Raw genomic sequence first — 14590 nt, forward strand, 5'->3', positions numbered from 1 at the left:
ACTAGGACCCTGGTAATCCTAGCACCCTGGGGCCTTAGATGTCCTTAGTCTGATCTAGCGATGAATCAACTGCTCTTGAGGGTGGATTGGAATTCTAGTCACTGTGAGGCAGGAGCATTAGGCCCTACGCCCACTCTGGGCTCCATAGGAAGACCCTGTTTCAATAGTAAAAGGAGTCACCTTCGAGTTCTTACTGTCTTCCCTGAGGCCTTCCTGCTGGAGTTAGAATAGCTGTCTCATCAAGTTGAAGTAGGGGGCAGAATGTTGGTGCCTTCTATAATGAGGACTAGAGATAGTTAGTCTATGGAAATTCTAGAAAGATCTACAGGTATTTATGTCCTGTGCATGGGAATTGCTGGCTTCCCTGTGTCCTTTGCCTTTAATTTGCAGTCCATGGGGCACCTGGGAATGTCCCAAAACCAGGCTGCACACAGGGCTTGTCCCATGATTCTCACTTGCACCCAGTGCCTGGCTGATTGTCATAAGTCTGACAGAGCCACTGTATGCTATCCTGATACCTGCAGAGAGCACTTTATGGGACCCTAACATCCCCACACTGCCCATCAGTGTCTACAATGTCCCTATATGGCACTGAGATGGTCTAAGTTCCTTCCCGCCTATATGCTGCATCAGAATCTGACCATTCCTAATTTCCTCCTCTCACACCAACACTAGAAGCCCTGTACCCACACTGGCCCAGCTGGCCTGTTGCCTACTGACATCTCATGGACTCTGTCCCAATCCCCTGCCCTGCCCTGCCCCACCCCGCCCCGCCCCAATGCCCCGCCCCGCCCCAATGCCCCACCCCAAGGCCCACCCCGCCCCAATGCCCCACCCCAATGCCCTGCCCCGCCCCAATGCCCTGCCCCTCCCCAATGCCCCGCCCCAATGCCCCGCCCCAATGCCCTGCCCTGCCCCAATGCCCTGCCCCAATCCCCTGCCCTGCCCTGCCCTGCCCTCACTCAGCTGACATTGTGGACATCTCAAGACAGTCACTGGAAAATGGATGACACACTTGTCTGAAGACTGGAAATGTTTCTCTGTCTTAGAGAGGAAAGAAGGACCCTCAAACTACACTGAACTCTAAGGAAGTTTATTCAGGTCAGGGATGACATGGACTGTTTTGTCTCATGTCACACATGTCAGTAGAAAATATCCTAGGAATTGAATGCTGCTGTTAGCATTAACAGAACAAAGCACATAGTGTTGGGAAGGATAATAAATTATGAGTAGGATTAGAAAACCCCAAGCCTCTTCCAGGTTCTAAGAGGGCAAAAAGTACCACCAAACACAGCATTAATGTGATAGGTTGGTTAAATCTAGTTACTAGATTCTATTGTGATGCCTATGACTCTTTTTGTGTCACGGTCAGCTTATAATGACTAGAGGACCTAAGCTTGAGAATAACCAATGCCTCTCCCTTGCTTCTCTAGCTGCTGAGCATTGAAAAACTCTAATGAGACAGCATCTGTTTGCAGACATACTGGATTATTCTTTTGCACTTTATCTCTCGGAGTCACCTCCACTCTCAGTAAGTCAGTTTAATTCCATAAATTGGAAATGAGTCATGTGGAAAAATACTTTCTCAATATAATCACAGATTTCCATGTAAAAGGTGAAACATGAACTGTCCCCCCCTAAGTTCTGGGCTTGCACACACCTGCTCTGCAAAAGAAACATGTATTCACAGCTACAGTTCACATTAACTACGGATATTCTTGAGGTCCTCCCTAAACTGCATAGATTAAGATAATTACCTTGCTTTCTATCAAAAGAATTCATTATGCCAAGTTGGCCTGTAGAAGGAGGCTAGTCTCTTCTGTATTTTATCAGATGTTCATAATCTATATAATCATCATTGATAGTGAGTGAAAGATCTGTTTGGAATTGAAACTGAGTGATGCTGGATCCTGAATGCACAATGAGCAGTGGAGGCACCAGAGCCCGGTATGGATGCCTAGCAGCCTACCACATTGAACAGGCACTGCTCAACCACCTGTACATACACATCTCCTGAGATTTCTCTCCTTAATTGAAGGTGATCGTGTCCACCTAGTACAGCACATGCCCTGGAAGGACAAGAGCTAACTACAGGAGCTGTGGTGATGACACACAGGTTAGAGCATCTGCTGCTCTCTCAGAAGAACCACATGGTCCCTAACAATCATCTACAACAGGGATTGTTATTCCCTCTTTTGGATCACGAGGGAAATGCACTCAGGAGTGGCCCAGACATACATTTGAAAAAAAAAAGATCCATTGAGTTAAATGATAACAATAAATATAATCAGGAACAATAAAAAACACCGCAAATGAATGATCAAATGAAACAGCACCTATAAAAACCTATTTCCCAAAATGACGTTGCTGGTCATTATCTCTGTGGTTTAATACTGATGCTGTATTGTAAGGAAAACTGAGGCACATGGCTCTCGATTAGGATTACTTCTCTATCCCTTCGTGAAAGTTGTCATTCTTTCTGCAGCTTTACAGGCATGAGTGTGTGTTACTCAATATCTGGTGCACACAGTCAATAAGGAATGTGTATTGTAGACTGATATAGACTAGGATGAGCAGAATACATGACAGCATGGATACAGTATGGCAGTGATTACATCATAAAGTGTGTGTCCATAAAAAAAGTCACATTATCCACACAAAAGACACTATCACCCTGTGTACCCCTTGGTGGCTTTGAATTCACTGGACCATGCAAAGATCCATATCTAGCTGTAAGTTCTACATCTCCAGGAGGGTAAAGGACCCTTGAATAACGAAGATGGTCTTAAGAGTCAAGAGTTACAAATCAAATTTTATTCATAAGGAGTACAATTTACAAAAAACAGGGATAAAATGAACAATTAAAATGGTTGAAAAAATGAAAAACAGTAACAAGAATATATAACTATAAAACAACAAAAAGAAAACTTAAATGAAAATCATAACGAAAACTATTTCTTAACAGCATTTTCTTAATGAGCATTTAGAAACACAGTTATAGTGCTGTTTCTCCTCTAGAACACGAGATGTAAAGGCAGTCCCCTCAGTTGTCTCTCAAATGGTGTTGTCAGTATGAGAAATGAGAAAGACCTCAATTAGAGAGGCCGGCATACGGATACATAAACTTAGGGTCTCTAAACATTGCGGAAATTAACTGAGAAGAATATTCACCCAAAAAAAGCCTTTGACTGTGAGGATTGTCGTCACAGGGAACTCCTGAGAAAGAAACTCATTCTTCAGAAGGCTGTCTTCCTGGGATACGTCCTATTCCATGTCTCCTGCAGTTTCTGAGACCTGGGAGAAGAAGGCAGCTATTAAGACACTGATTTGGTGGGGACAGGCATACTAGCTGTCAAGGTGCAGCCTTCTGTCCCTTCAGCTGCATTGGACAGACAGCACTGATCTTTTCACTGAAATCATTGCTGATATCTCTGCAGGGTGTGGAACATCACCAGCAACCCTCACAGTACTCTAGGATAACAAGCTGCTCCTCAGACTCTACCAGGGCAAACCAAGAACGGGGAAACGGGAAGAGTCCTACTTGGGTTGCAGGAAGAAAGGAGAAGGCCACATGATACCCTGATCAAAGCCAATGACAAGGACTCATTTGCCATTTGCACTTGGTTCTTATCCCTGCAAGGTGCTTCCAACCATCACATGACCCCTGTATGACCTTTGTCACAGGACTAAGAACTTGTTCCAAACTCCTCATAGCATCCAATCTGTGACAGGGAGATGCAGTAATGTGATATGTTATTCCTCTGTCACCATTTCTGGACTGCAGTTTCAAAAAGGCCAGAAAAGTATACTTGCTCATAATTCAGTTTCTGAAAAGTGGTTAACATCCCAGAATACTTGTGCATAGACAGAGCAATGAATAACTACATCACATGAGGTGGGTGACTGATTGGGTGTGGGGAGATTAGAAAGATGATAGGGGAAAGCAAAGATGTATCCAATAGGCAAATGGTATCAGACATTGTTAATCTGACTCAGCTGCTTGTTCCTACCAAATTTTGCTGGGTCTGGAGGTTGCTGGTCTTCTCCCGTTCTTCTTCATCATTCGGGTTCAACTCAAACAAATATCGCTGTACCTCCTTGCACTCCTGCTTCAATGTGACCAACTTCTTCTTCATACATGCCTGGTCCATCAGGAGCCGGCTGTGCAGGTTGCTGGAAACACACTCTGCATAGTAAGATCCTGAAGCCTCTTCCTCCCATTCCAACTGCCAAATCCCACAAACTCCACCAGGACCCAGATACCCATAAAGACTTTATAGAATACATCTCCATACATGTAAGGCTGTTGCACAAAAGGCAAACAGCCAATTCAGAGAAGAATAGATTGTTTTCGTTACCCAAGCACCAATAAGAGTCCATGTCTGTCCAAAAGAACAAGGGATCTACAAAAATCCATGAGAGCCCAATGCATAAGGGCTACATCAATTAGTAGCCGGCAAATAACCACAATAGGACAGTAGAACCAAGGGAAGGTCATGCTAACCATGTGGTCCAGACACTGAGCTTTGCTAAACCTGGTATGACCCCAGAGGCCCAGGCCGGCCTAATAACACTCTGATGCCTGAATCAGTATAGTTCTATCCAGAGCCTTCTAAAGATGCACAGACACTGTGGTGATAAGTCACAGTCTCTTATGGAACTGAAACTGAGTCCAAAAGACCCACGGCACAGTGATATTTAAACAGCAGAAGAGATGGACCCAAAGCTGCAGGCTCTCCAGTCCAGAACAAAGAGAGGCAGAGATGGCCATTCCACAAGGGATGGGCCCTTCTGACCAGTACTTACCGATAGAAGTTAATCTCCTTCTTGAGCTCCTGAAATTTCTCACGATGTTCAATGTTGTTTGTGTCTAAGTTGTGCAGCAATGACATGACCTCTTTCTCCTTTATCTTCAATTTTTCATAAAATGGATTTGGCCTGAAGTAGGGGCTGCCCCCAGGAAGATAGAACCCAAAGAAGATCAACATTTAGGATTATATGAACCCAGGCTGGGTCCTGTACTACCCCAGCCCTGGAAGGACACTTTGTCAATTCTACATATTGGGATCTTCTTCAGCTTTCAAAACTTGAAATTGTGTGCCCAGGACAAAAGAACCTAAACACCCAGATAAAGGGTTCCCTGGCTCACTTTTTTCAATCAGGAGGGCTGGATCTGCATTCAAACCTATCAAGAGCGTAGGCCACAGCTCTTATGCCACCACACACACACACACACACACACACACACACACACACACACACACACACAGACACCCAGAATCTTCTGATTTCATTTTTCCTGTTTTAACAACTGGAATGCTATAAGCCAAATAATTAATATTCTAGAGGCAGACAGTACACATAATTCTGGAGATGGGACCAGATATTGCCACAAACTTATAATCTTTCCAAGGCATACAAATGTACAGACAAATGTGACCACATAGGCAAAGAACTGTGCTGTTGAAAGTGGGGCTTCCAAAATAAAGCACTCACACCTCCATGAAACTGTTATACAGGTAAATCCTGAGGCCAAAAAACAGACCCCTAAATTCCAAGTGTGGAGGGACATATAAACATATAAAAGTTGTGCATATGCATGCAGACCTGTGCACACACAGACACACAAACTGGGACACACCCACAAGAAAAGAAAAGTAAAGAGACTCAGAGAAAGAGAAAGAGAAAGAGAGTCAAATATGGAAAGAGCACAATGAGAATCAGTAGAAATGTATGCACCATTACTGTCTCAGAGTGTAGGGTACACAGACAAGAAAGAACAGGCCAGAGCCTCAAGACTTCTGGTTAAGCATTGATATGAACAATGTGGGACCTGTCACCTACAGCTGCTGCCAGGAGATGATAGCGTTCAGTCACCTTCCTAGCAAGTACAAACACTCTCCACAAACTCACAGCACCTAGAACCTTGGAAAGCCACCACTTGTCAAGGGCCTTTCCAATTGTACACTGGGAACTCATGCTCCAGTGACTTTATCCCTGAAATCTTCACTCAGATCACAAGTTCAGATTTTCAACAGGAGGAATCAGAGGGTCCATTTCCAAACTCACTCCTGACCAAAGTTCAGGTTCTGAATCTCCTCTCTATGGGAGACGAAGTTTAGGACAAGGTCTTTTGGGAGGCACAGCATTCTAAAGCCCACCACCTTAGTAGAGTAAGATGAGAATGAGATTACACAGTGGTGAATGGCACAAGAGCATTTGGAGCAATGCATACCTCTTGTTCACATATCCACCTGTCACATAAAGGAGGCGATCTGTCAGCTCATTTCTCTCCTTGGTAGTTAGCTCGAGCTCTCTATTCAGCCTCTCATCTTCCTCGTTGGGCTGCACCTTGTTTAGGACAGTTTCAGGGGATGACGTCTGTCTACAGGCCTCTGTAGGTAGAAGAACACAAGTGAACCTGCATGGGGAGAATGCATAGAGCATACACAGACCACAGTGAGGCCCAAACCGGAGAATATGCGTGGAAGCCAGTGAAGCTGCAAGGAGTTTGTTCTATGTGTAAGAGGCCTCCTAAGTGGATCACAGTCCCCCCACTACTATATAGAGACCAGGAGATGTAAGCAGCCAGGTGCTCCCTATGCCCGCCAACACAGGCTTACAAGTACCAGAGAGATGCCTTCTCCAGGATTATTCACAGCTACGAGGGCTATAACTTGGTTTCAGGACCCTCACCCCTCTGGTTTCAGAAGTTATATCATCAATTCAGCATCCACAATGACTTGAGTGATCAGGGATACTCAGAAATCCTTCACTGTTACTGTAGTCCAATAACTTTGGATTAAAAATTCATGCAGGGTGAGGACATAGTCAACAGACTTACCAATTCCCCCTACTGAAACGACAAATGCCCCAGAAGTGCCAATAGGTTACAGGCTCTTTCTTGGTCTACCCGCTCCAAAGAGTTTGGCTACTGTAGAAAAATATCTGCCACACAGAACCTCTAATGTATGAAGGTAAGGTTGGCCCTGTCAGCAGAGGTAGTCAGAGGAGTTCTAAGAATATAAGGTCATGGCCAGAAGCACAATTCTCTCCCTGTTACTCTGTCAGATAGACACTGAATTTAAAGAAGCAATGAGAGTGAAGTACATTGATGCCCTGTTTAATTCAGAAAAGTTATCCCCTCCATGACTCCTGATGGTGTTATTATATCAATTTAACACACCGAATGCACTGTAATATCAAAACGCCAGAAGGTCCCAGAATAATAGCATAGGCATTGCCATATCCTCTATTTGGGTATGGAGAAACTAATGATGTGAAAACCTTGACTTTCAGGGATTGTGATAATCATGGAATTCAATATCTTTGGAGATGTTCCAGTGGTTGTGGTCCATTGATATAAAGGCCAGCTGAAGGCCTGCACACACACCCCTGACAGGAAGCTCAACATACACTGCCCAGAACTTACTCCACATTCCACATGACCACGTCCTGTGTCCATCATTACTTTCAGGTTTCATTTGCTTCACTCTAGACTCTTCTCCATCAACATCAACTCTCCCAAAGTGCCTGCGAAGACGGGCAAACATGCCTGTGGATATATCCTTTGGACACTAAGAGAGAAAAATTAGGGAATTGGTTGTCACTACAACACTGGTGACATCACAGGGATTCCAAGGACTCTCTAGGAGACAATAGAATGTCCAAGAAGGGACAGCTGATGTCATGAATAACAGACTTTGCCTCCCTGCTAATGTTCTCCCTGTACTGAGCAAAAGCTGATGTGCCCTTTCAGGAGACTTCCCTGTGGAATAGCCACTGAGCACCACCAAAGCCAAGTTTGGCTCTAGACTTCATTGGAAAAACCTAAGTCATTGTTATGTATGTAAATGAGTGTTTCCTCCCGAATACCTCCCTGCACAGAAATGTTTCATCCTACCTCAAATTCTCCTCACTCAGCAATATTACCCATTAAAGATTACTGAGAAATCATACCAGTTCAAATAAGTAGCCAAAGAGGTCTCCTGTCTCATGATGTGCAGGTGCATGAAATCACACCCAGAAATAGCCTGCAGGGTAGTTTGCAATGTGGGTGTGTGTTATGGGTACAACCTGAAGCTTTGTGCTTAACATTTGACAGTTGCCACCAGATTCCTTAGGAGAAAGAATTGCAATCATTATGGTCCTGGCAACAACATGGAGATCTGTTGGCAGAGGAAACTGAAATATTGGATCCACCAGTGAATGCACCCTCAGGCTGAGTGTATGGCTCTCCTCTTTGCATTTAAGTTACCAAAGCAGGATTGCTTACAGGCCTCTCTAAGCTCTAACATGCGATTCTATCTGAAAAACAAAATAGTCAGCAGATGTGGGGGGTGCATCCAAAGGAGTAGCATGAGCCTAGAGACGTAACTCAGTGGACAGAGTAAGAAACAAGCATCTTCACTTCTGGTTCATGGATCACCGCACAAAACACAAAAGCATCTATCGTAGTAAAAAAAAACCAAGTCATTTTATTGAATGCATACACTAATACTGATTGATCAGATGCATAGCTCAGAGTTTGGGGGCAGATCCATGTCTTGAACTATCTTCCTGATAACATATAAAGCAATAAATAAATAAATAAATAAATAAATAAGAATAAAAGAAAAAGAAAAAACACAAAAAGCACAAGCTTCTCATGTGAAGTTACAGGAATAGTGGTCCAGTGGTCAGTTCTCATTAGGCCATTTTAGATATGACAATGCATAGTGACCCTTAATCTGATGGGTCCTATATAAAGCTTTGTGCAATATTGTCATTTTAACAAACCTCATCCAGTACATACATAACGACACAGGATATGATTGCCATGTCCTTGCTGTATATCAAGTTAGTTTTCTGTGTCCTTGATTTTCAGGCATATTACAACGATCTGAAATGGCTGGTAGACGTGGAAGAAAGTGGATAAAGCTATAGTTGTGGGTTACACACCTCAGTTCTCAATGGCTAAGAATGTCCTCACAGTCCTTGGAGGCCCCTCCTGTAAGACTATCCTTTGGAAAGTGGAAGCAGGTTTATCTGAGCTCAAAGTGAACCTGGTGAGCAAGGAAGAGGACAACATGGGATAATTGAGACACTCTCTAAAACCAGCACTGAAACCCACCCTTCATTCAAAGCATCATCTACCAGTTCTTGAAGTTTTATCATTCTCTGCAGACCAATGTTTCATTCTGGAATGGTAGAAAAGAACTGGAAATGAGTTTTGTGTTCTAAGGACCTTGATCTCTCTTTCCTTAGGTGCACATTAAGAACGCATGCAAAGGCTGGAAAAAATTTCCTGAACAAAACACCAATGGCTTATGCTCTGAGATCAAGATTCGACAAATGGGATCTCATAAAACTGCAAAGCTTCTGTAAGGCAAAGGACACTGTGGTTAGGACAAAATGGCAACCAACAGATTGGGAAAAGATCTTTACCAATTCTACAACAGATAGAGGCCTTATATCCAAAATGTATAAAGATCTCAAGAAGTTAGACCGCAGGGAGACAAATAACCCTATTAAAAAATGAGGTTCAGAGCTAAACAAAGAATTCACAGCTGAGGAATGCCGAATGGCTGAGAAACAGCTAAAGAAATGTTCAACATCTTTAGTCATAAGGGAAATGCAAATCAAAACAACCCTGAGATTTCACCTCACACCAGTGAGAATGGCTAAGATCAAAAACTCAGGTGACAGCAGATGCTGGCGAGGATGTGGAGAAAGAGGAACACTCCTCCACTGTTGGTGGGATTGCAGACTGGTACAACCATTCTGCAAATCAGTCTGGAGGTTCCTCAGAAAATTGGACATTGAACTGCCTGAGGATCCAGCTATACCTCTCTTGGGCATATACCCAAAAGATGCCCCAACATATAAAAAAGACCACTGCTCCACTATGTTCATAGCAGCCTTATTTATAATAGCCAGAAGCTGGAAAGAACCCAGATGCCCTTCAACAGAGGAATGGATACAGAAAATGTGGTACATCTACACAATGGAATATTACTCAGCTATCAAAAACAATGACTTTATGAAATTCGTAGGCAAATGGTTGGAACTGGAAGATATCATCCTGAGTGAGGTAACCCAATCACAGAAAAACACACATGGTATGCACTCATTGATAAGTGGCTATTAGCCCAAATGCTTGAATTACCCTAGATGCCTAGAATACATGAAACTCAAGACGGATGATCAAAATGTGAATGCTTCACTCCTTCTTTAAAAGGGGAACAAGAGGGGTTGGGGATTTAGCTCAGTAGTAGAGCGCTTGCCGAGGAAGCGCAAGGCCCTGGGTTCGGTCCCCAGCTCTGAAAAAAAAGAACAACAACAACAAAAAAGGGTAACAAGAATACCCTTGGCAGGGAATAGAGAGGCAAAGATTAAAACAGAGACAGAAGGAACACCCATTCAGAGCCTGCCCCACATGTGGCGCATACATATACAGCCACCCAATTAGACAAGATGGATGAAGCAAAGAAGTGCAGGCTGACAGTAGCCAGATGTAGATCTCTCCTGAGAGACACAGCCAGAATACAGCAAATACAGAGGCGAATGGCAGCAGCAAACCACTGAACTGAGAACAGGACCCCCGTTGAAGGAATCAGAGAAAGAATTGGAAAGCTTGAAGGGGCTCGAGACCCCATATGAACAACAATGCCAAGCAACCAGAGCTTCCAGGGACTAAACCACTACCTAAAGACTATACATGGACTGACCCTGGACTCCGACCTCTTGGTAGCATTAAATATCCTAGTAAGAGCACCAGTGTAGGGGGAAGCCCTGGGTCCTGCTAAGACTGGACCCCCAGTGAACGTGATTGTTTGGGGGGAGGGCGGCAATGGGGGGAGGATGGGGAGGGGAACACCCATAAAGAAGGGGAGGGGAGGGGTTAGGGGGATGTTGGCCCGGAAACCGGGAAAGGGAATAACACTCGAAATGTAAATAAGAAATACTCAAGTTAATAAAAAAAAGAAAAAGAAAAAAAAAGAACGCATGCAAACGAGTATCACCATCTGAACAGCTTAGTATCATCTACTCAGTATATCTAGCATAATACTGTGTCTATGACAATCTCAAGCTTCCCTGAGTGTTGCTGCCCCAGCAAGAAGAATGAAGTATTGAGGACAAACCCCAGTGATCCTTTCAAGGGGTTAGAAGAAAGCCATCAGAGATACTGCACTTCTTTGTCCTTAGATTAAATCAAGATGATACAATGTGAATCTAGTGGGCTATTTGACCAGAGATCTTTCTCCCAACCCCACCTCTCTGAGTTCATTGCTTGGCAAAATTCATGCCCCCCCCATCCGAGATGTTTCTTGATTCATTGCTGCCAAGGGCCAGGTTTCCTGAGTTTTGTTTTTTATAGAATTGGGTTTAGTCAATCATTGTTGCCTTCTATTATATATAGAGAGAAATATCTAAAATAACTGACCACACTGTACTTGTGTATACAAGTACTGTAGTGGAAATTTCAGCATAACTGAGGAGTGGGAAACCAGCACTGTGTCCTGGCCTTTCTCTGCCCATATCACAGCTCACAGGTGACTGGGGCAAACCTTGAGTTCCTCTGTAGAAACAGAGTGAGGATGAATGGACACTGAGCAGGCAGAGCAACACCGCTGAGGTGACTCAATTCCAGCATCAAACACATTATTTGTTTCCCATCTTAACAGCTCGTTTTGAAGACTTGTCCCCATACCTAGCTTAAACACAGCAATTTTCATATGTGCCAGCCTGCTATTTCATATTGTTGCTGTAATATGCTTCACATCATAGATTACAAAACAGAAAAAAAAAATAAACCTGACACTGAGAAGGGTGATGCTTGTCAACATCTGGTGCATTGGGGGCCCAGGTACGGTCACAAATAACCAGGACACAGGGGATGCAGAGCAAAGGCAGATGCAACTGCATTCAGCTGCAAGTTTATTAATCTTCATATAGGCATGAATATGTATTACCTCACTTTCCTTTTTGGCAAGATATAATAAGATCGTTACTCCCATCATACCAGGAACAACCGAGGAAAGACTACGCAAAGAAATAAGGCTAAGCAAAGCCTTCTTAAAATATCTGTATAGCAAATCACCCCTCTTCCTAGTATCACAATATACTTGTCATAACCCAGAGAGCATGCATGAGAGCCGCTTCCACAAACATAGGACACAGTACAACATAGTGTAAGGTAAAGTGAGCAAAAACATTTTCTTCTCAAGGGCAGCATTCCAGCCCCTGCTTGCATCTCTCAGCCATCTTTCCTTGATCCTGTCTGGGAAGTGTATCTCAGTGACTCCACAATTTCTTTCTTTGTTCTTTTGTTTTAAAAGTAACACTTTCTATAACATAGCTAAATGTCTTTGAAGGGGTTTAATCGTGCAAAAAGAAAGCAATATAATATATAATGTATGAACCCTTAATGAGTGTATCTATTTTCTTAGGGGTATTATCCAGAAACCTTCCCAGGTCTGGATTTAACTTTGGTAATTGTTATCTGTCTAGAAAATCAACAATATCAATAAATATTTCAGTTTTCTGGTGTAAAGTCCTCGGGAGTAAGAACCAATGATTTTGGAATTTGCTCAGTGTCTGTTGTTATGACTTGTCTGAAGACTGGAAATGTTTCTCTATCTTGGGGAGGAAAGAAGGACCCTCCAACTACACTGAACTCTAAGGAAGTTTATTCAGGTGAGGGATGACATGGACTGTTTTGTCTCATGTCACACATGTCAGTAGAAAATATCCTCTGCATATAGTGATATTTTGACTTCTTCTTTTCCAATCTGTATACACTTGATCTCCTTTTGTTGTCTGATTGCTCTGGTTAGAACTTCAAGAAATATATTGAATAAGTAGGGAGAGCGTAGGAAGACTTGTCTAGTCCCTGATTTAAGTGGGATCGCTTCAAGTTTCTCTCCATTTAGTTTAATGTTAGCTACCGGTTTGCTGTATATGGCTTTTACTATGTTTAGGTATAGGTCTTGAAATCCTACTCTCCAGGACTTTTATCATGAAGGGGTGTTGAATTTTGTCAAATGCTTTTTCAGCATCTAATGAAATGGTCATGCGGTTTTTTCTTTTAGTTTGTTTATATAATGTATTACTTGATGGTTTTCATTATATTAAACCATCGCTGCATGCCTGGGATGAAGCCTACTTGATCATGGTGGATGATTGTTTTGATGTGCTCTTGGATTTGGTTTGCTAGAATTTTATTGCGTATTTTTGCGTCGATATTCATAAGGGAAATTGGTCTGAAGTTCTCTTTCTTTGTTGGGTCTTTTTGTCGTTACGTATAAGAGTAATTGTGGCTTCATAGAAGGAATTCAGTAGCGCTCCATCTGTTACAATTTTGTGGAATAGTTTGGATAGTATTGGTATGAGGTCTTCTAGATCTGATATAATCCTGCACTCAACCCGTCTGGACCTGGGCTCTTTTTGGTTGGGAGACCTTTAATGACTGCTTCTATTTCATTAGGAGTTATGGGGTTGTTTAAATGGTTTATCTGTTCCTGATTTAACTTCAGTACCTGGTATCTGTCTAGGAAATTCTTCATTTCCTGCAGATTTTCAAGTTTTCTTGAATATAGGCTTTTGTAGTAGGATCTGATGATTTTTCGAATTTTCTCTGAATCTGTAGTTATGTCTCCCTTTTCATTTCTGATTTTGTTAATTTGGACACACTCTCTGTGTCCTCTCGTTAGTCTGGCTAAGGGTTTGTCTATCTTGTTCACTTTCTGAAAGAACCAACTTTTGGTTCTGTTGATTCTTTCTATGGTCCTTTTTGTTTCTACGTGGTTGCTTTCAGCTCTGAGTTTGATTATGTCCTGCCTTCTACTCCTCCTGGATGTATTTGCTTCTCATTGTTCTAGAGCTTCTAGGTGTGCTGTCAAGCTGGTGACATATGCTCTCTCCTGTTTCTTTCTGCAGGCACTCAGAGCTCTGAGTTTTCCTCTTAGCACAGCTTTCATTGTGTCCCATAAGTTTGGGTATGTTGTACCTTCTTTTTCATTAAATTCTAAGAAGTTTTTAATTTCTTTCTTTATTTCTTACTTGACCAGGTTATCATTGAGTTCTATCATTGTTCAACTTACATGTATATGTGGGCATTCTTCCCTTATTGTTATTGAAGACCAGCTTTAGCCCGTGGTAGTCTGTTAGGACACATGGGATTATTTCTATCTTTCTGTATCTGTTGAGGCCTGTTCTATGACCAATTATATGGTCAATTTTGGAGAAAGTACCATGAGGTGGTGAGAAGAAGGTATGTCCTTTTGTTTTAGGATAGAATGTTCTATAAATATCTGTTAAGACCATTTGGTTCATGATTTCTCTTAGTCTGTCTATGTCTCTGTTTAATTTGTTTCCATGATCTGTCCATTGATGAGAGTGGGGCGTTGAAATCTCCTACTATTATTGTGTGAGGTACAATGTGTGCTTTGAGCTTTAGTAAGGTTTCTTTTATGTTTGTAGGTGCCCTTGTATTTGGAGCATAGATATTTAGGATTGAGAGTTCATCTTGGTGGATTTTTCCTTTGATGAATATGAAGTGTCCTTCCTTATCTTTTTTGATGACTTTTAGTTGAAAATTGATTTTATT

The 14590-nt window shown here is 42.5% G+C and overlaps 1 protein-coding gene across 1 annotated transcript; it reads right to left on the reverse strand.

Annotated features, from left to right (window-relative positions):
* Window positions 1-2792: 2792 nt before the first annotated feature.
* Window positions 2793-7593, reverse strand: LOC134478840 (disks large homolog 5-like). The gene is made up of 5 exons (XM_087596633.1): window positions 7433-7593; window positions 6236-6395; window positions 4807-4950; window positions 4011-4173; window positions 2793-3294 (listed from the first exon to the last, which is right to left on the reverse strand). Exons 1-5 carry the CDS (start codon window positions 7551-7553, stop codon window positions 3265-3267), a joined length of 618 nt encoding a protein of 205 aa, XP_087452759.1. The 5' UTR covers window positions 7554-7593; the 3' UTR covers window positions 2793-3264.
* Between the last annotated feature and the right edge of the window lie 6997 nt (window positions 7594-14590).

This window comes from Rattus norvegicus, chromosome 19 (genome assembly GCF_021556685.1).
Source record: "Rattus norvegicus strain SHRSP/BbbUtx chromosome 19, alternate assembly SHRSP_T2T, whole genome shotgun sequence".
NCBI lineage: Eukaryota > Metazoa > Chordata > Mammalia > Rodentia > Muridae > Rattus > Rattus norvegicus.